Source organism: Chrysemys picta, chromosome 2, assembly GCF_011386835.1.
Source record: "Chrysemys picta bellii isolate R12L10 chromosome 2, ASM1138683v2, whole genome shotgun sequence".
Taxonomy (NCBI): domain Eukaryota; kingdom Metazoa; phylum Chordata; order Testudines; family Emydidae; genus Chrysemys; species Chrysemys picta.
This window is the reverse complement of record NC_088792.1, coordinates 230,197,926-230,219,708: the sequence shown is the minus strand read 5'-3', so window position 1 is coordinate 230,219,708 and position 21,783 is coordinate 230,197,926. Positions and strand designations below refer to the sequence as shown.

Sequence of the window (21,783 nt, the reverse complement as noted above, 5' to 3'; positions counted from 1 at the left end):
TGCACCAGGTGCACCAGATGTGGGGCAGGCAGGCTCAACCACGCAGGATCCAAGTGTGGAAGGACTCAGTGTGGGAGGATCCGGGTGTGGGGTGAGAGGATTCTGTGTTGAACAATCTGGGTGCAGGCAGATCAGTGGGGGGTCTAAGTGTGGGGGGATCTGCATGCAAAGAGGGTTGCAGGGGCAATGGGACTCTGCAGGGGCTTCCAGGTGAAAATGGTTGGGGCTCAGCAGAGAGGTCTGGGTGTGGGGGGTCTCAGCAGGGGGTCTAGGTGCTGGGAAAGTGGGACTTGGTGGGCTGGGGGGCTGGGTGCAGCTAGTTGGGGGTCAGTGGCATGAGGGTCTGGATGTGGGGGCTCAGGGTGGTGCTGGAGGGTGGGGCTCATCAGGATGGGGTTTGAGTGCAGGGAGTTTAGTGGGAGGTAGTCTGGGTGCAGGGTTGGGGCTCCAGAGACAGGGGTTGAGGTTCAGTGGGGTGGAGTTTCAGTATGAAAGGCTAGGGGGGTTCTGGGTGTACGGGGAGAGGCTTGGTGGGGTGTCTGGGTATGGGAGGTTCAGATGCATGGGGGTTGGGTGGATGGGGGAGCAACTCCCCATACAGTGACCCCTCCCCCTGTAGCTGAGGATCGATGGGGGCAGGAAGCAGGGGATGATGCTGAGCTTCCTGCAACTAGGGGAGGTTTCTGGGGGTGGGTCTGACACAGCCCAAACCACTCCTTGCAGGGGAAGAGGAAATCCCATCCTCCACCGTCTCCAGCCCAGCCGGAACTAGCAGCTGATCCCAGCTCAGGGTAGGAGCCACTACCTGGGGTGTCCCCAGCCCTGTGGTGATTTACCTCTCCGATGGCTGCTCTGGGTGCCTGAAATAATGTATCTGCGTAGCTAGGGAGTGGTGCATAACTGCTCTTGCAGCTTCCCTTTGCTTCCCTGTCAGAAAGTCATTTTTCTGTGGGGGAAGTGAAGAAATCTGTGGGGGACATGAATTCTGCGCACATGCAGTGGTGTAGAATTCCCCCAGGAGTAAAGTGCTCCACACCCACAATCGGAGCCAGATTGTCAAGAGTTTAGCTGCCACTCAAAAACCTAAATATGGGGAGATTTCCAGACCACTCACCACCCCACCCACCCTCTGTCATTATGACATTTATGGCTAGATTTTCAAGGGTTCAGCACCCAACATGCACCCAATATGCTGGGCTCTTGCAAATCTGGCCCCAGTTATGAGTGCTGAGTGAGGCCTTCCAGAAATTCCAAACATAGTGCAAAACCCCCACCTCCCTTAAAAATGGTTCATTACAGTAGATTTCTGTGTAAATTCTTATTCATTGATAGAGTGTTGATAATAGCCAAGTATATGAGAAAAAAGAAACAAAATAAGGAGTCTAAAGGCTGGAGTGGCTAAGATGAAACATTTAATTTTCCTCTTGCACATACTGGGATAAATCAAGTGAAGTTACTCAGGTGTATGTAGAGGAGAAAAAGGCTTCCTTGGTCAGTGCAGATTCTATGGCCTTCAGGCACAAATCTGCTTTCATCAAGGAGGCTCAATTTACCCCTTAGAATAGATTATAGTTAAAAGGCCACTGTCAAGAATGATTTAACACGTACAGCTTAATTCAGAAAAAGTGCTCTCACCAATAGTTTAATGTATTCAAAAATAAAATATACGGCTTGATAATAATATTAATTAATAATAAAACAATCTCCCCTCCACCACCCCAAATCCATCGCAGGATTGTGATATGTGTGAGGATAGGTATCAGGTTAATAGTATGGAAGTGACTATGTGAATTAAATGATGAAATGTTAGCATGGGTGCAATTATGGCCCATTTGAAGTCAGGGGAATGATTCACATGTTTAAAGTTAACCATCTGAGCAAGTGTTGAGGCTCAAGGCCAATGGTAATACCTGTACCAGGTTAAGCGCACAAATACCTCAGATGTTTTCAAAAGACTGGCCAGATGTATGCTGAGTTGAAGTTATTTCAGAATGCTGTGCCTTCTTTCACAGCAAACCTAGATTTTGTACTGGTTTAACTATTTGGGTTAGGGTGTGACTTTTACTGAAAAATAGATAAATTGGTACACACACTCCCAAGTGTGAATGCAGTTATACCCATATAAAGGTTCTTTAAAATGGCATAGATTATTTCCCTAAATTTATGGGAATAAGATATATCAGTATAAACACCTTTATAGTAGTATAATTGTGTCTACACTAGGGAGTAGTACCACTTTAACTATACTGATTTCAACCTGATGTAGTTAAAGTGGCACAATCACTGTGTATATACAAGCCCTTATGGGGAAAAAAGGAATTATGAAATATTAGTTAAAGCTTTTTTCTGTGTAAAATGGCCACACTATCCCAGTTTGGTTAAGCCTTCAGAGAATTCTGGGCTTAACTCAACAGTCATTTTTGATTTGCACTTCACCTTCAATTTTCATTTCCTTACATTTAATGACTTGTGCCACCACTTAGTATCTTCTGAGTGTGTGTGAGTATGATGGGATACACTGCCTATCAGGGCCCTGAGAAGTATAGGAGGAGTATAACCAGCAAGAACTGTGGCCCACTAACTTGTTTTCCTGTTGGCTTTACAGAAGTATGAATCAGACTGGGGATCAGATGCCACTGAGACAGATACTATGGCAATAAGTGGCAGTATAAGGCCCGAAATAGACTCATTCACTACAGGGCCTAGCTTATTGGGTATAAGAGGTGGAAGAGGAAAGGTATGGCTAGGCACTTGGGAAAATGGCTGGACTCAACTTGAGAGGAGCCTTTGTTGACCTGCTTATACTGTGGAAATGGGAAAACTTTGGTTTAGTGGCAATGGAGAGACCACCCTGTGACAATCTGGGAGGGATGATACATAAGTACCTCAGATTTTTGTGGTACATTTTTCATAGGAGGTTCTGCAATATGCAATGTAATGAATTTTATACAGGCTCCATAACAAATCCTTCCATACCTCCAGAACATAGCAGCCCAAAACAAACCCAGCAATTGCTCTCCCTGCCTTCATACAGCCTATAAGACTTTTCAGCTGCACCCTATGCTCTCCTCTACTCTTCTTGTTGGTCAAGGTTGCTGTTGCTGCTGTTGTCTCTGTTCCTATTCTCATACCCACATCCATTTCACAGCCATATTCACGTAATCTGAGTCAAGGGAGTGGCTCATCTGATGCTGTTGCTAGCGGATTTATCAGTGTCTCTTCTCTTCTCTCCCTTCTTAGCCAATGACTCCCTGTGCTCAGAGATGGGGACAAGGAGGCTGAGGAGAGGGTAGCTGAGAGCAAAGAGAAGGAAGATTGACACAGCAGGTGGCAGTAGTAGAAGCAATCAATAGTGAAGGAAGTCCAGGACACAGCAGGAGTCAGCAGCCACAGCTGGTGCAAATTTGCTGCCAGAGAAATAGGGGCCAGCTGTAAAGTCTTGGGAGTTCAGAATGGAGATGTGGTTCACGTCCATCTTCAGTTTTTGCTGGTGTGGATACAAATTTTGCCAATATGATTTAGCTGCCCAGTTTTGAAAATGTAGTCCATTAATTTGTATTTGAGCTGCTTCTATTCCCACCCGAAGTAGTATATGAAGTATGCTTTCCCAGACACATGGAACTGACCTTGCACTGACCACTGTTGGAGACAGGATACTGAGCTAGATGGACCACTAGTCTGATCCAGGATGGAGATTCCCATGTTCCTAAATCAGATCTGTCATTTCTCCTGTCATCACAGTGTATTTGATTCACATAAAGATATTTTTTCTATTTATTCCAATGGACTCTTTGCTGCCCCAACATTTTGTTGCTGGAAATAGCATTAAGAATAAAATCCAAAGTGTGGGATTTTCCACATTTGTGATGTCATAGGCTTGTTACATTCACTGACACACTGATTGCAATGCTAGGGTTTGCAATATATACATAAATAGCAAAGGATTACAGTTACATAATAAACCAAATGAACCGAGCTCTTATGTCATCAGAATCCCCACCAGCGGTTTTTCCTCGTTCAATTTGCTGACTTGAGATATCATGCTCTCCCTTTCCTACTTTCTTCCTCCACTCCGCAGTTCTCACCTCTTCTTCCACTTCCTTTCCCCTGCCCCCTCACAATGTACCCAAAGTGCACCTATATGACACCATAATCACACACTGTGTTATGTATTATTATTGCTTACGTATGCTGTGTGCTATATATAGCAAAGAACATGGCTAAATTTGTACGGTAACTTATTAGCTGGTTGTCACACAAGTAGGACTTCTCATTTTTGAGCAATGAGTCATTTTTATTTAGTCATTACTGAAAAGAAAATCAAAATTAACCTGGAGCTCCAGTTTCAAATATAATTTATGCCTCTAAGTGTTACCAGACATGAAGTGTATTTAATTATCTAGTAAATTAAAGGAAAAATCCTTCATTATCACTTTTCTGGAGAGGTGCTTAATTATATTTTTGCGAGTTTCTAATCATTCAAGACATGCCATTGTTTAATAAAGCTGCTATGACTTAAGGCCCTGATCCTCAAAATTGTTTCACATCGGGGGACTCCTAGTCCCATGCAGAGCCCCATGAACTCCCATGGGACTCCACATGAGTGTAAAGGTCCATTCACATGGAACACTTTGCAGAACCAAGGCCAAACTAAGTTAGAAGACTGCATGATTTCCTAGCTTGCTCAGTACATTTTAAAAAAGAGAATAGAGGATTTTATTTTACCCACTCACCTTTGCCCACCAGCTTGAAAGCATGAAGTATGCATTAACATTTTCTTCTCCAAATTGTTCTGCCACATATAGCCCTAATGATCCATACTTATCGTATATGTTTCTCTTGGACAGGTCAGTCAGTATCGCATGAGCATTGTTGATCTCTTTAAATTTTTCAGCAGCCTCTGGATTGTCAGGATTCTTGTCAGGATGATATTTCAGAGCCAATTTTCTTAAACATGAAAGAAAGAGAAGGAAAAGAGCGTTTTTGCTATAAATATTTACAAAATATTTTAGTTGATGCATTTTTGTTCTGAGCAGAAGGTCTGGCCTGAGTCTTGTTAGTTACAGCTTTACTGTAGCATGAGCTAAATGAGAGGATGTCAGTGCGAGGCTCTATAGCAACTGATAATGGATAATGGTGCAAAGATGACAGAGGTAAGTTTCTAAGACAGATTTGAAAGATGGCAGCAAGGTGAATAGGATAGTTTCTGAAAGAAAAATAATAAATATTCTCCTAAATAGGGATAAATATTAAATAAACGTCCTTTCCTCAGTAGAAGTAATTCACATGGCTGTATTGACATTTGTAACACTTGGAGTAATTTTACCTTTAGGGTAAAATGCTGGCCCCATTGCAGTCAGTGGCAAAAGTCACAATGCATTAAATAGGGCCAGGAGGTCACCCTTAAAATACGCCTTACTCTTAATTTGTAAAGACATGGGCTTCTTACCTCTCAAACTTTTTGACTTTCCATCTGAGGAAAAGGGGCATAATTTTTCTTTAACTGTAGAGATTACAAGCCCAGTCTTGCTTCCACTGAAGTCAGAGGAAGTTTTGTGAGGCCCTTAAGTATCGCTCTAATGTGAGAGAAAAAAGAAGTCTTCCCTTAACATGGCACTGCTGTAGTTAAGGCTGACTCTATGTTTTATATTTTATTTAATATGTGTTAGGCATTGATACCTTGTCAGTTACAAAACCCTCCAGGCAGAAAATTGATACATGCTAAAAACACAGATTCTTATTCTTCTTTCCAAAAATGATTTTAACAAGTCAGTTTTAAAGCAAATGTATCAAATATAACAACTTTTCAATTCCCTCAAAATTACCTTCCTTAAAGGAAGGGAAATACTATACAACATATTTGATGATCTCATGGATCAATAGCTACCTCAAGGTATTATATACAGGAGTTAGGCTTTCAGAAACCCTAACAACAGTAAAGAAAAAGAAATTCAGGAGCTCCAATAGAATGGGAGCATCCTTCTGAAGAACAGAATGGGAAAACAATAGTGGTTTTGAATAGAGTCAGTTTCAAACGCCCTTTTGCCAAGCTCCAGGCAAAAGCAATCTGTGGACCTGATTCACCATTGCCTATACCATATGCAATATTTTACACTGGTGCAAATTGGGTTTAAAATGCTACTGTTTGGATCTGATAGCATTTTATATCCACTTTGCTCTGATGTAAATGACTAAAGGTGTATAACAACTGTGAATTGGGCCCGTTGTTTCTAAAATAATGAAATTGCAGGGGGTTGGTCTTTAAAGTGGGCTGACCTCATTCGATGCTTTCAATAAAAACTTTTGATCCATTTACAAATTGCTGTCAAGTAGCTACTGAACCTGTGCTTCTGCTATTTCTCTTCATATATGCTTTTACACAGTGTTAAACTTCCCTTATTCCCTTGAAATGAGTTAATACTGTTCCTATGATCTCATGGGAAATGCAGTGTAAGTCCAGAGACAGTGTCTGATGTCAATACCAAAGGAAATTAGATAAGTGCAAGTACTGGATACCATGTTACTATGTCTAGATAGAAGATGGTACGTTCATAAAAATGTAAACACTAACCTGGCTAGTATATGATAGAGGTGGTAATAGGGTAACTGGAGTGTCCACATGTTTATAGCTCAACATGCACACACTGGGCCAGATTCTGATTTCATGTACACCAGTGAGAAATTCTGGAGAAATTCCATTGACTACCATGATAGCACAAACAGGGGTCAGGCTTTTTTACAACTTTGTCATCTATTCATGATCACAGGCTGAATTACAGAAACAACCACTGTCTTCTTATACCAAAGAAGAAACTTTATGAGAGTAATGAAGGCAATTTTATTCCTAAATTTTCTCTCTGCTTCACTGTAGAATTAGCTAGAATCTTCCCTCGGGCCTCTCCGTGGAGGATGCATGCACATGTAATTTTCTATATGTTTCTAACTATTCTGTTCAGGTTCTTATATTGTTCCTGTTATCGTATCTGTTACCAGGATCTGAATGCAAAAAAACCTCAATTCTCCTTCAAGCTAGAATCAAATCAACAATATAAGGCTTTCTACAGGAAGTACCTTTACAACCTTCCACGCATAATACCAGCTGTGTTAGCAAAGAGCTGAGCTAGTTACCTATCTTTCTTTATGCAGTGTTGTTGTAGCTGGGTTGTCCCCAGGATATTAGAGAGAGAAGGTGGATGAGATAACATCTATTATTAGACCAACTTCTGTTGGTGAAACAGAGCAGCTTTCAAGGTCTGGGCTGAAAAAGAGCTCTGTGTGAGCTTGAAAGCTTGCCTCTCTCAGCAACAGAAGTTGGTTCAATGAAAGATATTACCTCACTCACCTTGTCTCTCTAATAACTTTATTTATGTCTCTGCTGGGACAGCACTTGGCTCTGTCTTTCCATTTCTACTGCATCCAACACCATGGTATTTAAATAGCTGACATATTTCCAAACAGGAAAAATGCATAAAATATTTAAGTAAGGTATTTTCCTCTCACTTTGATGTCACTCTCACAGATACTGCAACCATATGCAGTATCTTTGGGGGACCATACCGTCTTAAGTTTATGAATGGTTTAATGTAACATCTTGGGCCAGGGATTGTTTGCAACTGCAGCAGGGGAGGGTTACCACTGCTCCTCCAGGAGCTAAAAATAGTGGGGGTGATTAAGGATAGTTGCTGAAACTGTAAACAACTCTAGAGAGTTATCTCCCTCTGGTGTGGTTTGCATGTACATGGTCAAGGTGGGTGTTCCACAGACCAACAGACAAAAAAAGGGCTTTTAGTATAAAAAGGCTGTGTTTAAACTGACACCACACCTTCTTTATGATTCAGAAAATGAAAAGGACATTTTGTCCAAGGAGGGCTCCAACAACCTTTGCAGAAAAGTTGGAAGGTCCTTGGCTTACCTGGGCCCCATAAGGCTGATGGGTGACCTCTGATAAGCTTTTAACATGTGTATAGGAACTTTTATTGTATTTTTTGTACGTTTTCTCTTTAATGCTTTTGTCCTACCAATAAATGTATTTTGCTTTGTGAAGGCTGGTTGGTATACACTGTTGTAGCCCCTGGAGAAAATTTAACCACAACTGCTGGACAGACAGGGGAAATTATGTCACAGTGAGTTGCAGAGGGACTGCAAGCCTAAACCCCCAGTCTGGAGGTAGGGAGCACAGGCGTGCACACGGGGTATGCCGGGTGTGCCCAGGCACACCCTAATGCAGGGGTGGGCAAATGGCTCCACTCTCCCCGGCGCAGCAAGCCGCTGGCCCCTCCCCTCTCTCCTGGAGCCAGGCTCCAGGAATATTCAGGGCTGGGGGCTCTGCTGCTCCACCAATATCTGGAGCTGGGTCTCTCCCCCGGCCCCCGCCTGCCCCCCCCATGGGGCTCCCCCCCACCCCGCCGCGTCCCTGCCTGGAAGAAAGCAGCGCGCACCTCTCCCATGCCTGCTTGTGCTGCTGGTGTGCCTGCTGTCTGCTGCCCCAGGGTCCTAGTGCCCCCAATCCTCTAATGGCAGGGCAGGCTGCCCTTACCCTGCCCTTCCGCCCTAGCTCTGAGCCTCTCCAACGCCCCAAACCCCTCAGCCCCAGCCCCAATCCCCCTGCACCCTAATCATCTGCCCAAGCCCTGATCCCCTCCTGCATCATGAACCCCTCATCTTCAGCCCCACAGCCTTCACCCCACACCTCAACCCTCTGGCCTAGCCCTGAGCCCCCTCCCACACCCCAAACCCCTCACCTCCAGGCCCAGCCAGAGCCCTCTTCCCCCCGCACCCTAATCCTCTGCCCCAGCCCTGAGCCCCCTCCTGCATCGTGAACCCCTCATCCCCAAGCCAGAGCCAGAGCCCTCATCCCCCCGCACCCTAATCCTCTGCCCCAGCCCTCAGACCCCTCCTGCATCATGAACCCTTCATCCTCAGCCCCACAGCCCTCACCCCTGCACCCCCTCCTATCCCCAAACCCCCTCCCAGAGCATGCACCCTCTCCCCTTCCCACACACCCCTTCCAGACCCCAAACTCCCTCCCAGAGCCTGCACCCCTCACCCCCTCCTATGCCCCCAGCCCAGAGCCTGCACCCAAACTCTGTCCCAGAGCCTGCACCCCTCACCCCCTCCTGCACACCCACCCCCTGCCCCAGCCCAGAGCCTGCACCCAGCAGCCAAACTCCATCCCAGAGCCTGCACCCCAGACCCCCTCCCCCACCCAAACTTCATCCCAGAGGCTGCACCCTGCACCCCTCCTGCACCCTAATCCCAACCCAGGACCTGCACCCCAGACCTCCTCCCTCCACCCAAACTCCCTCCCAGAGCCTTAGGCAGTTGGGGGGTGGAGTTGGGGGGGGGGCGGGTTCTGTGCACCACCAAAATTTCTACAAACCTGCCACCCATGCGCGGAGCAGAACATGCTGCTAGGAGCCTAATGGTAAGGGGTCCGGAGCCGGGGGGCGGGGGGATGGATAAGGGGTGAGGGCAGTCAGGGGACAGGGAGCAGGGTGGGTTGGATAGGGGGTGGGATCCTGAGGGGAGTGGTTAGGGGTGGGGGGCCTCTAGAGGGGGCAATCAGGGAGCAGGGGAGGTTGGATGGGGCATGGGAGTCCCGGGGTCTGTCAGGGGGCGGGGGGGTGTGTGGATAGGAGTCAGGGCAGTCAGGGGACAGGGAGCAAGGAATGTCCTGGGGGAGCAGTTAGGGTGGGGGGTCTCTGGAGGGGGTTAGGGCAGGCAGGAAGCATGGGGGGTTGTATGGGTCGGGAGTTCTGGGGTCCTGTCAGGGGGCAGGGAGCCCCGGGGGCCTGTCTGAGGGGGCAGGGCTGTGGATAAGGGTCGGGGCAGTCAGGGGACAGGTAGGGGGTAGGGTCCTAGGGGGGCAGTCAGGGGACAAGGAGCAGGGAGGCTTAGATAGGGGGTAGGGTCCTGGGCAGCAGTTAGGGGCAGGGGTCCCAGGCGGGGGTAGTCAGGGGACAAGGAGCAGGGGGGTTGGGGGCTCTGAGGGGGGCAGTCGGGGGCGGGAAGTAGGAGGGAATGGATGGGGGCAGGGCGGGGCTAGGGCAGGGCTCCCTGGGTGCACACCCTAATGAAATGTGCTGCGCATGCCTATTGTAGGGAGACATTAGTTTCTACCTGAGAGAGGGGATTGCTAGGAAGCCTGAAACCTTTAAGTGGATACCTGGGGGCTGTCAAAGGTGCAGTCAACCCTGAAACTGTGACTTGCAAGAGTTGCACTTCTAAAACTTAATATGAGCTGGCTATATTTTTGAGGTACAGCAGCTTCTGAGATGCTATAAAGATTTTAAGGAATTGGTAGGGAAAGAAGTGAGACCTGCAGGGAGCTCTCCCCATGACCAGATCATACTGCAGTAGAGCTCATGCCCAGGCCCACCCAAAACACAACATACTGGTATCAAAGTTACTATATATATATCAAGTCTGTTGACATGATAACTAGGTCCCATTCATAACTCAAGTAGGGGGGTTTCAGAGACAGTATTTTTGTTTTGCTCATGTTTATATCTGCTTTGTATTTTGGAAGACTATACTCTCTTTTGAGGGACTGACACAAGTCGTTTCCTTAGTACAATTATTAAATGACAGGAGGTGCCCTCTTGTGGCAATAAAAGTGATTTATGTCTTGTTAAATTACATGATTCTAATGTACAAACCAAGTTCAGCAAGGCTGGTGCAGGGAGCTGTAAAATACACTGCTAGGGTGTCCCCTGAGCTTAGAAAGCCCACTGCGCTGAGGGTGACCAGATAGCAAGTGTGAAAAATCAGGACATTTGTTTTTCAGAGCGGGGTATAATTGCCTATATAAGACAAAGCTCCTAATATTGGGACATCTGGTCACCCTAACTGCACCAAAGGAGAGATGTCTCCATTAGAGTGCAAGCAGTGCTCCTTGCTCAATTTACACTGAGGCTGGAGTACAGCTTTATTTTCCACAGGAGCTGCACTGTAAAATTGCCATCAGGAGACAATAAAGCCGATTTCCACTGGCCAACCCTTTTTTTGGAGTACGGTTGCTGGCCTGGAGGCACTCTGTCATCTTTTATACTGACATAAGCCTGTGAACACACTTCTGCTGGCATTTATACCAGTGGGAAATTTAGTCTTATACCTTTAACTTAATAATATCTCCTCTTGCATGCCTTAAATATATTTTTAAAATCATACCTTTAATATCATTAATGTCTCATGTTTAATGGTATTTAGTAGACCATGCATCCTATACTTAAACATAGTATTAAATAATATTAAACACTGAAATATGTAGACTGAATAAACAGGCTGACTTTACATGTCTAATGACATTCCATGGTGTCTAAGACCTTAGGTTGCATATGGGATCTGTTCTTTTTTGTTAAGTGGGGGGAAAGGCCCAGGCTATTAAGATTAATACTGATTGAGGTATTTCTTGGAAATTGGTGGCTGGTTCTAAGGATAACACTAAACACTTTATTGGCTTCCATGGTTTTTGCACTAATATATCTGTAGACATTTCCACTCTCCCTGTACTTCTTAAGCAAAATTATACAAATTAAGGGCTGAGTCCTGGAGCCCTTATTTGGACAAAATTTCTTCTGACTTCAAAGGGATGAAGGATTCTCCTTTCACTACCTCCCTCTGCCTTCTATATCAACACAGACTCTGTCAGAATTTGACTCTTGATTTAGATAAAATATATTCACTGCAATTAATATATTAGTGCAGATGGATGGTCAAATAGCTACTATGCCTAAATGCTGATAACTTATTTCCTATTCTAAGACAACTATTTACTTTGCAGTTCACTAAACATAAAACAATCACATCACATGGGACTTTCAAAAGAGACGTTCAGACTAGACAAGACAAAACCTAAAATCTGTGGATAGACTACATCGCCCAAGATGCACCATGGCTCGGGACTCCTATAATGTACCCCTATTACTTAGTGTTCAGGAGCTTTGAGAAGGAAAGGAAGGGTTTGCATTTAGAGCTGCTGAGAAAATAGGACTTATTTCCACAACATTTTCAACTTTTCTACAAAACATTTTGACTAAAACCTGAAATAATTCAATTCAAAATGTCACTGCAGTGTTCATGGAAGTTATAGTTCTGGGTGCCCTATGCGCCCATTCTCCATTAGGGACTGAGATCTCTGGCCAGACTACATCTCCCATGATGCATCTTGGCCTGGGACTCTTGTGATGCATCCTCTTCCCACCCCTCTAGAGAGGGAAGAAAGTGGTGCATTGTGGAGTGTGGCTGTCTTCCAGTGAGTCCATCCTATCGGAGAACAGGAGCAAAAGGCACCAAGACTACAACTCCCCTGAGGCAGAGCTGCACCATTTTGAATTGAAATATTTTGGTTTCGGCATTGTAAGGAAATATTAAAAATTTCCACACTTCTTGCAGTGTATTTTGCTTTGTGGAAATTTTTTGGATCAAATGCAGTTTTGACCAGCCCTGCTTTTGTTGCTTTGTCATTGAAATAGCTATGAACATGGAAGGTGTGATTGTGCTGGAGTACCTGCCTTTTACTCCTTCAGAGCTGTGACCCATGAATATAGGTAGGAAGCCCAGAGAAGAAGGGGTCTCCTTACACCCTCTAATTAACCTATACAGACACACAATCTGGGCTTTATTACTTATGTGGTAGCTACTGAAGGACCAGAATCTAAAAATATTGAAAAACTTGGTGGTCTTTTTCCAAGATCTTAATGGGAATTTCCATGTCACCATGGTTATGAATGGGTTAATCTGTCTTCTCATCCCTAACTGTAGGTCAGGGTAGAGTTACATTGGCAGGACCATGTGCAGAAGCTTTCCCAGCTAATGTCTGTGCTGTAGCTGTCCCGTAGATAATCAGAAGGAGATCTCAGTATTCAGGCCTATCAATCTGGCTCCTTTCACCAATATTACATTTCTTCACAATTAAAAAGAAAACACCCTGGAAAATAAGGTAACCATCAACCACAAGTGACTTCATTGCCATTATGAAACCCAAGCCCCAATGTCTGTTTTAAAGGAACCATCCCATGACTTGTTTAAAAAAAAAATTGTTTTAGGGTCTACCCTAGACCCCAGAAATATAAACAAGTTCTTTTTAATTAGAAACCTTGCTAACTCTTTATTTCCCTGGTAAATTAGCTGATGCTAAATTGCAAAGAAAATCATGGAGCGGTATCTATGTCATGTTTATTAAAACAAAATTTTCCCCTAGGCGGTGTCATTATGGTGAATACCAACTTAATTAATAATGGCAAGAAACTTACAATCAGGTATTGCTGGTTTTTTACACTGCACTGAAGACTAGTTCAACAGCAGGTTTTTGGACTCATGAAACAAATTAGCATAAGATAAAAGTTTAATTAAAACAAATCTAAGAGCCTGACTCATCATTTTATCTTGCAAGTATTTACAACTATTCCATTAAATGTGAATCCCTCTGACATTTCCACTTTATTCAGAAGCAGTCTCTGTTTTCCTGTAATTACTAATAAAGATGGGTAAAGCACCACTGTCAGTTTTACCATCCTTATTTATGTTCAGTGCAAAATAAAATCCACCTCACTTTGCATTCTTCCATGACAACTCTCCCCTTCTGGGACTAAAGAATGTTTCCTTTCCAGAAAGTTAAATGTAAAAACAACAACATGAGGTTTGATGTACAAGTCATTTGATGACTTCTGGAGCCAAAATGTATTATGTCAAATGTATATAATAAATTACATTAATCACATAAGCTGTTATGACATCAATGGGAATACATAGGGTATAAGTCAGCACTGAATTTGACCTTATAGGTCTGTTCACCCAGGATGTCAAAAGTCTAGCTTCTTCGAGTGATTGCTCATGTATATTCCACTATAGGTGTGCGTGCTTGCCACGTGCACCGGTGCCGGACGTTTTCCCCCTAGCAGTATCCATAGTGGGGGAGCACCGCTGCGACCCCTGGAGTGGCGCCGGTATATCACGCCATAAAGGGGGCTGCGTGCTCCCCCCACCCTCAATTCCTTCTTGCTGCCCTGCTGGCGCCTGATGCGCCTCTGCTTCAGGCCGTGCCCTGGCAGGGACAGTGGTGCCAGTGGGCACCATGGCCTCAGGCACCTGCACCGCCAGGTCATCGCTCTGTGGCTGGAGCCTCTCAGTGCCGAACCGGGTCACCTTCCCGGCACTGAGATCAAGTCGTGGGTGCCGAACCCCCGGCACCGACTCTGGCACCGACCCGGGTTGTGGAGCCCATGGTGCCGTTAGCCGCTGAAGGCGCCGCTCCGTCCACCTCGTCGGCGCAGGGTGATTCGGTTGCGGTACCACCTCCCTCTTCCCAGGAGAACTTTAAAGTCCACCAAGAGCTGCTTTGGAGGGCAGCAGCCAACCTCGAGCTCCGGGCCGAGGAGATGGAGGAGCCCTCTGACATCCTCTTCAATGTCCTCACCTCCTTGGTACTGGGGCGTGTGGCGCTCCCTTTCCATCAGGGAATTGCCAACATCACCACTGGCCTTTGGCAGACCCCGGCCTCTCTTGGGCCTATTTCCAAGAAGGCCGAGAGGAAGTACTTCGTCCCCGCGAGGGGTCTCAAGTACCTTTATACCCACCCAGCTCCAAACTCCTTAGTGGTTGAATCGGTCCACCACCGCGAGCGGAATGGCCAGCCCGCGCCCACGTCAAAGGACAAGGATGCTTGTAGACTTGATGCCTTTGGTAAAAAGGTTTATTCGTCAATGAGTTTCCAGCTCAGAGTGGCCAACCATCAGGCGCTTCTGAGCCGCTATGAGTTTAACCTGTGGGGAGCCCTCCCCAAATTTGAGCCCCTCATTCCTGAGAAGGAGGTGAAGGAGTTCAGAGCGTTGGTTGAGGAGGGTGCAACCGCCACCAAAGCGGCTCTCCAGGCGGCTTCAGACGCGACGGACACAGCCGATAGTTCGATGGCTACCGCTGTCTCCATGTGACAGGTGGCGTGGCTCTCGCTTTCGGGGCTGTCGTCAGAATCCCAGTCCATAATGCAGGACCTGCTGTTTGATGGCAAGGCCCTTTTCACAGACCAGACAGACACCCGTCTGCACGGGATGAAGGACTCCCGTACCACCCTGCAAACGCTAGGTCTCTACGTCCCGCCTGCTAAGGACAAACCCAGGCCTCAACCCTCTGCTCCACACGCTAGGGGCAGATATGAACCCCCGCCTAAGCGGCAGAGGGATCAAAGACGTCGGTCCCAACGCCAATCCCGCTCGGCCCCACGGCCTTGGGTCTCGAAGGCCAAACGGCAGGGAAAACGCATTTTTGACTCGTTGAGGGGGGTCACCGGGCTTGTTGCCAGTGTACCCCCCACCCAGTTAATAAAGTTACCTTTTCTAAACTGTTTATCGCACTTCCGACTGCGGTGGTCCCATATCACGTCGGACCAATGAGTCCTCAGTACCATCTCCCAAGGGTACAAGCTGCAGTTTGTTTCAGCCCTCCGCCTGTCCCCCGTCTGGGCAGCCGGACGGGGCTCCGGAGCATGCCCTACTCCTCTACCAGGAAGTAGAGCGCCTTCTCTCTCTGGGAGTGGTGGAAAGGGTACCTCAGGAATACCAGGGCAAGGGTTTTTACTCCAGATATTTCCTCATCCCCAAGGTGAAGGGCGGGCTTCGCCCCATTCTCGACCTGCAGTTTCTGGTGCGTTGCAAATTCCGCATGGTGTCCCTGGCCTCTATTATTCCATCCCTAGACCAGGGGGATTGGTTTACGGCGCTGGACCTCCAGGATGCGTACTTTCACATCCACATTTTCGAGGGTCACAGGCGCTACCTCCGTTTCCTGGTGGGTCAGGACCACTTCCAATTTATGGTCCTCCCCTTTGGCCTTTCTACTGCCCCCAGGGTATTTACAAAGTGTATGGCGGTGGTGGCGGCCCACCTCAGGAGGAACGGGCTGCAGATCTTCCCCTACCTTGATGACTGGCTGCTCAAGGGCCTGTCTCATGCTCTGGTACAACAGCAGACGACCTTCCTGCTAGACACCTGCAGGGCTCTAGGCCTACTGGTAAACGAGGAGAAATCCACGTTGCTTCCAGTTCAGCGCATAGAATTCATAGGGGCACTGCTAGATTCCCGAGTAGCCACGGCCTCCCTGCCACGGGACAGGTTCGAGATGCTCAAGGCTTTCATCGCCTCCATCACGACTTTTCCGATAACCACGGCACGTGTGTGCCTTCAAATGCTAGGCCATATGGCAGCATGCACTTATGTGGTGCGACATGCCAGGCTTTGGATGAGGCCCCTCCAGCTTTGGCTGGCCTCCCGGTACTCCCAGGCCAGAGACGGTCTGGACAAGGTTGTCACAGTGCCGCCCAGGGTGGTGGCAGACCTCCAATGGTGGTCCCTCCCGAGCAACATGCTCTGGGGTATCCCCTTCCAAGAGCCCCATCCCTCACTGGATCTAGTGTCGGACGCCTCAGACCTGGGCTGAGGAGTCCACGTGGGGGATTTCAGGACCCAGGGTATGTGGTCACCAGACGAGCTAACCCTACACATAAATGTCAGGGAGCTCAGAGCCGTACGCCTGGCATGCATGACATTTCGCCAGCACATACAAGGGAAGGTGGTCAGAGTCCTCACGGGCAACACTACCGCCAAGTACTACAACAACAAACATGGAGGCACGCATTCCCGGGCCTTATGCCAGGAAGCCCAGCTCCTGTGGGAGTTTTGTATAGCCCACAGTATACTCCTGTGGGCCTTTTACCTACCCGGCAAGAACAACACGCTCGCGGACCGCCTGAGCAGGGTATTCTCCCAGCAACATGAGTGGTCCCTGCACAAGGAGGTGGCCAGGTGGATCTTCCTATAGTGTGGTGCTCCCCAGGTAGATCTGTTCACTACCGCCCAGAATCGACAGTGTCCTCGATTCTGCTCCAGAGTGGGAGAGGGCGAAGGGGCCATATCAGATGCGTTCCTGCTCCCATGGTCGGGGCCCCTCTTGTACGCCTTCCCGCCCTTCCCCTTAATAGACAGGGTCCTACAGAAGGTGAAGTCAGACGGTGCGAGGATGATCCTCATAGCCCCGGATTGGGCCTGTCAGCATTGGTACGGGTCCCTGCCGCAACTGTTAGCGGCCCCTCCTTGCAGGCTGCCGCTACGTCCGGACCTCCTCTCCCAGGAGGAAGGTCGCCTCCTCCATCCCAACCTAGCCATGCTCCATCTGACAGCGTGGCTACTTCGTGGTTGAATGAGGAGGAGGGGAGGTGTTCTGAGGATGTGAAAAGGGTCCTGCTGGAAAATAGGAAACCCTCCATGTGGCAATAAGTGGTGTAGGTTCTCTATGTGGGCGAGGGATAGAGGTTTCTCTTCCTCTTCCGCACCTATCCAGCTTGTCCTCGATTACCTCTTGTCCCTTCGGACCCAAGGCCTGGCGCCCTCCTCCATCAGGGTGCACCTGGCAGCCATTTCGGCCTTCCATCCCCCAATGCAGGGCCTGTCTGTGTTCTCACATCACATGACGGCCAGGTTTCTGAAAGGGTTAGATGGGGCATTCCCCTACGCCAGACCCCCGGTCCCGCTCTGGGATCTAAACCTGGTACTCTCCTGCATCACAGGGCCTGTTATGACCTGGCAGGGCTTCCCCCACCTCCTATACTGAAGGCTCATTCGACGAGAGCCCAGGCCTCGTCCGCGGCCTATGTCGCTCATGTCCCTGTTCAGGACATATGTACGGCTGCTACGTGGTCCTCTGTCCACACTTTCTCATCGCACTATGCGATCGTCTCCCAGACAAGGGATGTCGCCGGGTTTGGTAGGGCGGTGCTCCGCCCGGGTAACCCCTAGAAATTTTTTTACACTTGAAACTCCTACCCGCCTCCATCAGGGATAGCTTGGAGTTACCTACAGTGGAATACACATGAGCAATCACTCGAAAAAGAAAGGACAGTTACCTGTTCCGTAACTGGCGTTCTTCGAGATGTGTTGCTCAGGTGTATTCCACGTCCCACCCTCCTTCCCCTCTGTCGGAGTTGTCTGGCAAGAAGGAACTGAGGGTGGGGGGAGCACGCAGCCCCCTTTATGGAGCGATATACTGGCGCCACTCCAGGGGTCGCAGCGGTGCTCCCCCACTACGGATACTGCTAGGGGAAAAACTTCCAGCACCGGTGCACGTGGCGAGCACGCACGCCTATAGTGGAATACACCTGAGCAACACATCTCGAAGAACGCCAGTTATGGAACTGGTAACTGTCCTTTTCTTACTTTGAAAGCTGTGGACATTCTCATCCTCCCACCCCTCCTCCCCCCATGAATATTTTGGAAGAGTAAAAATGGGGTAGAGACTTCATTCATGCACAGTGACATCTTTATTTTGTCCAGCTGAAGGCTACCACAGCTAAACCCTGAACTAGCAATTGACTCTGCATGCATGCAGGTATCTCCTAATGTGGAGTTAATTGCAGGATCAGGCCCTCATTTGTATAAGATAAAGAAAGTGCAGCTGACTCTATGGATTACCTATGGAGGCTGGTGTGGATGCTAATCGTGTAGGGTTGTGTGTTACTGCTTATAGTGATGATGTGGGATTGGTGCGCACGTGTATGCACTGACATTGGGGTGTGAGTGGAATCCGCAGGCATGCATGTGGTGTACACATCCAGGAAGAATAGTGGAAAGAGATAGAGTGGCAGGGGATGGAAAGAAATGACATGGGGGCCTCACTTCAAGTTTTTGCTTGGAGACCCTTCCAAAAATTGTCACCTCTCTGAGTAGCAAGAGTAGATGGGAGTATTAAACATCACATGATAGGCCAATGATGGGATACTCGGCATAAGGGAGAAGCTGGCCATGTGTTACCTGCAAAAATGAGACTGAGTCACATTGTCACATGTGAGTGACTAAAAGTAGTTGACTACCGGTATGATGTATTGACTAATATATGCTGGCTAACATATCTATCTATCTATATCTATATATATATATGCCAATTTAGGCAGTATCACACTTACAATATTTGTGATTAAAGTTATTGGTTCTTGATGCATATTAACATATATATATGGTGCACATAATACCAGTCCTGTGCAGCAATATTACATTCACCTGATGCACATGGTGTGCTCCCTGAGTTACACATTTCAGCTGGTATTATTTATATGATTTTATAAGTTACACATTCGAGCTACTGATCCATGAAGGTATTTCCCTAGCTTGTACTAAGACATAGAATGAATGTATCTTGATTTTAACAAGTTTCCTATCTACCAAATGCTTACTGCAGAAAATGCAAGGAGTTATGGGATACTTAGCATATATATTATATAAATAATATGTATTATGTGCATTATATATATGTTAATATGCATCAAGCCCCTATAACCTTAAGCACAAATATTGTAACTGTGATACTGCCTAAATTGGCCTGTACTATAATATTTATATTCATTTTTCAATAACAGTTATTTTACACTGGACATTTAACACCCTTTCTTGTTTTAATAAAAACATAACAGACTCATAGACGTTAATGCCAGAAGGGACTAGATCAGCTAGTCTGACCTTCTGTATATCATAGGCCATTAAATTTCACCCATTTACCCCTAAATTGAGCCCAATAACTTGCACCTGGCAGGGCTAGAGTTTAACTACCAGAAAAGCAGCCAGTTTTGAACTGTAGACATCAAGGTATGGAGAATCCAGCACTCCCCTTGGTAGTTTATTCCGTTGTTTAGTCACCCTCACAATTAAACATTTGTGCCTTAATTCTCATTTTAATTTGTCTTCTTCAGCTTCCAGCCATTGGTACATTTTATGCCTTTCTCCATAAGATTAAAGACCCCTTTAGTACCTGATATTTTCTCCCAGCGAAGGTGAAATCAAGTCACCTCTCAGTCTTCTTTTGAAAAGCTAAACAGATTGAATTCTTTAAAAGTCTCTCCCTGAAAGACATTTTCTCCAGCCCTCAGATAATTTTTGTGGCTGTTTTCTGCACCCTCTCCAATTTTTCAACATCCAAATGTGGACACCAGAACTGGACTCATTGGTCTTACCAATGCCATACACAGTGGTAAAATCACCTTCCTGCTCCTACTCACTATTCTCTTGTTTATACATCCAAGGAACCCATTAGCCTTTTTTGCCACAGCATCACACAGCAATACAGTTGTTTGTCCACTCTGACCCCATAATCCTTTTCAGAGTCACTGCTTTCCAGCATGTAGGTCTGGCCTGCCTTCTCTGTTCCTATTGGTATGACCTTGTAGTCTGTTATATTAAAACACATTTTGTTTGAATGGGTCCAGTTTACCACACTTCATATGACTGCCTTATCCTCATCATTATTTACCACTTTGCTAGTATTTGTGTCATCTGCACATTTTACCAGCAGGGATTTTATATTTATTTCCAGATCACTGATAAAATGTGGAATAGTGTCAGACTTAGAACTGATCCCTGCAGAAACACTAGCATTCAGTGATTTCCCATTGACAACTACTTTTTGAAATCTGTCAGTTAGCCAGCTATTAATCCATTTAATGTGTGTTTCATTGATATTTTTAGGATTACATTTTTAATGAGAATGTCATGCAGCACTAAGTCAAATGCCTTAAAAAAGTCATTTTACAACCACAGTAATATATTGCATCATGTACATTGTTGTTCAGTAAAAGTTCTACCAGATGAGTGATGGTAAACTATCTTTGACATTATACATACTATTCTTACCCAATGAATATGGCTTATTATTTCTTACCATTTAATTAAAACACATCCCAGTTTTATTGGTCTAGAACAGTCTGAGATGAGTTTTCTTAATTCTTGACTTTTTCCTGCATGTACCAAGACAAACCTATAACCCTAATGCAATCTGGCATTTTAATGGTTCTTAGGAAACCAAAATTTGCATTATTGTGGTATCTGAGTCATGGTAGCATACGCCAGTTTCCTCTTTTCAAAGCACAAAGAAGGTGTAAAGCGTTTATGAAACTATTTGTTTTTATGAGGCATCTGACATACAGTGACAATAGTTACACAAACTCTAGTGAAGTGGTCTGAAAAACTGTGAGTAAAGAGCCTTGCAGTTTCATTACATTTCACAGGTTTTTAATTTAACAATGTTGTGATGGCTTTATTCCACCTCCCTGAGTACAAGAATGATATTCTCAGTGGGCTTTCAGCCTGATTAAACATTTTGAATAACTAACAGAATACAAATGTGTCAGTTAGATGGATCTGAATGCCTTCTGCAGCATTCTATTACCCTAATCAGCAGAGAAAAAATGTGGGGAATATTAATAAAAAACTAAGTGTAACATACTGATTGTTGTATGAAAATGCTGTAGATTTGGTGTTTAAATAAACTTTATACAACCTATGCTTGGAAGATATTGTATTTTTCTGTTAATAAAACAAATCTCAGATAATAAAACAATTACACAAATTATATTTCATTCACAGAAATGAATGTAAATTACAAATGGCATTTTAATTATAGTTTTGATAGAAGTCAGTGGAGGGGACTTGTGGAAGGGCTTTGTTTTTTGCAGACCAGATGGGCGACTGCCATGCAATTTCCCCCTATTTTTTTCTGGTTTCACAGATATTCATTATTATTTATAATGGTCTGGAGCCTGTAATTAAACTAACATCCTTATCCACCATATGTGAATCATTTCTTGCTTGAGAAAAAAAAACACTTAGGAGACAGGAGTTCCCACCCACAGAGTTTATCCAGCTTTGTACCCTCAGGGGGAAAGGTTTCCCCTCACCTTTGGAATTAACATAGTTTTTGGCCCCCTAAACCACACAGATCTCAGGATATTCGTCAAGGCTAGAGCCATCC

At 46.0% G+C, this 21,783-nt stretch overlaps 1 protein-coding gene across 1 annotated transcript in view; it reads right to left on the bottom strand.

Moving 5' to 3' along the window:
* DNAJC5B (DnaJ heat shock protein family (Hsp40) member C5 beta) overlaps positions 1-21,783 on the bottom strand; it is a 44,391-nt gene that overhangs the window by 9,231 nt on the left and 13,377 nt on the right. Inside the window, exon 4 of the mRNA XM_005288086.4 lies at positions 4,734-4,947. Within this exon, the coding sequence (XP_005288143.2) occupies positions 4,734-4,947 (214 nt within the window). The remainder of the gene's footprint in view (positions 1-4,733; positions 4,948-21,783) is intronic.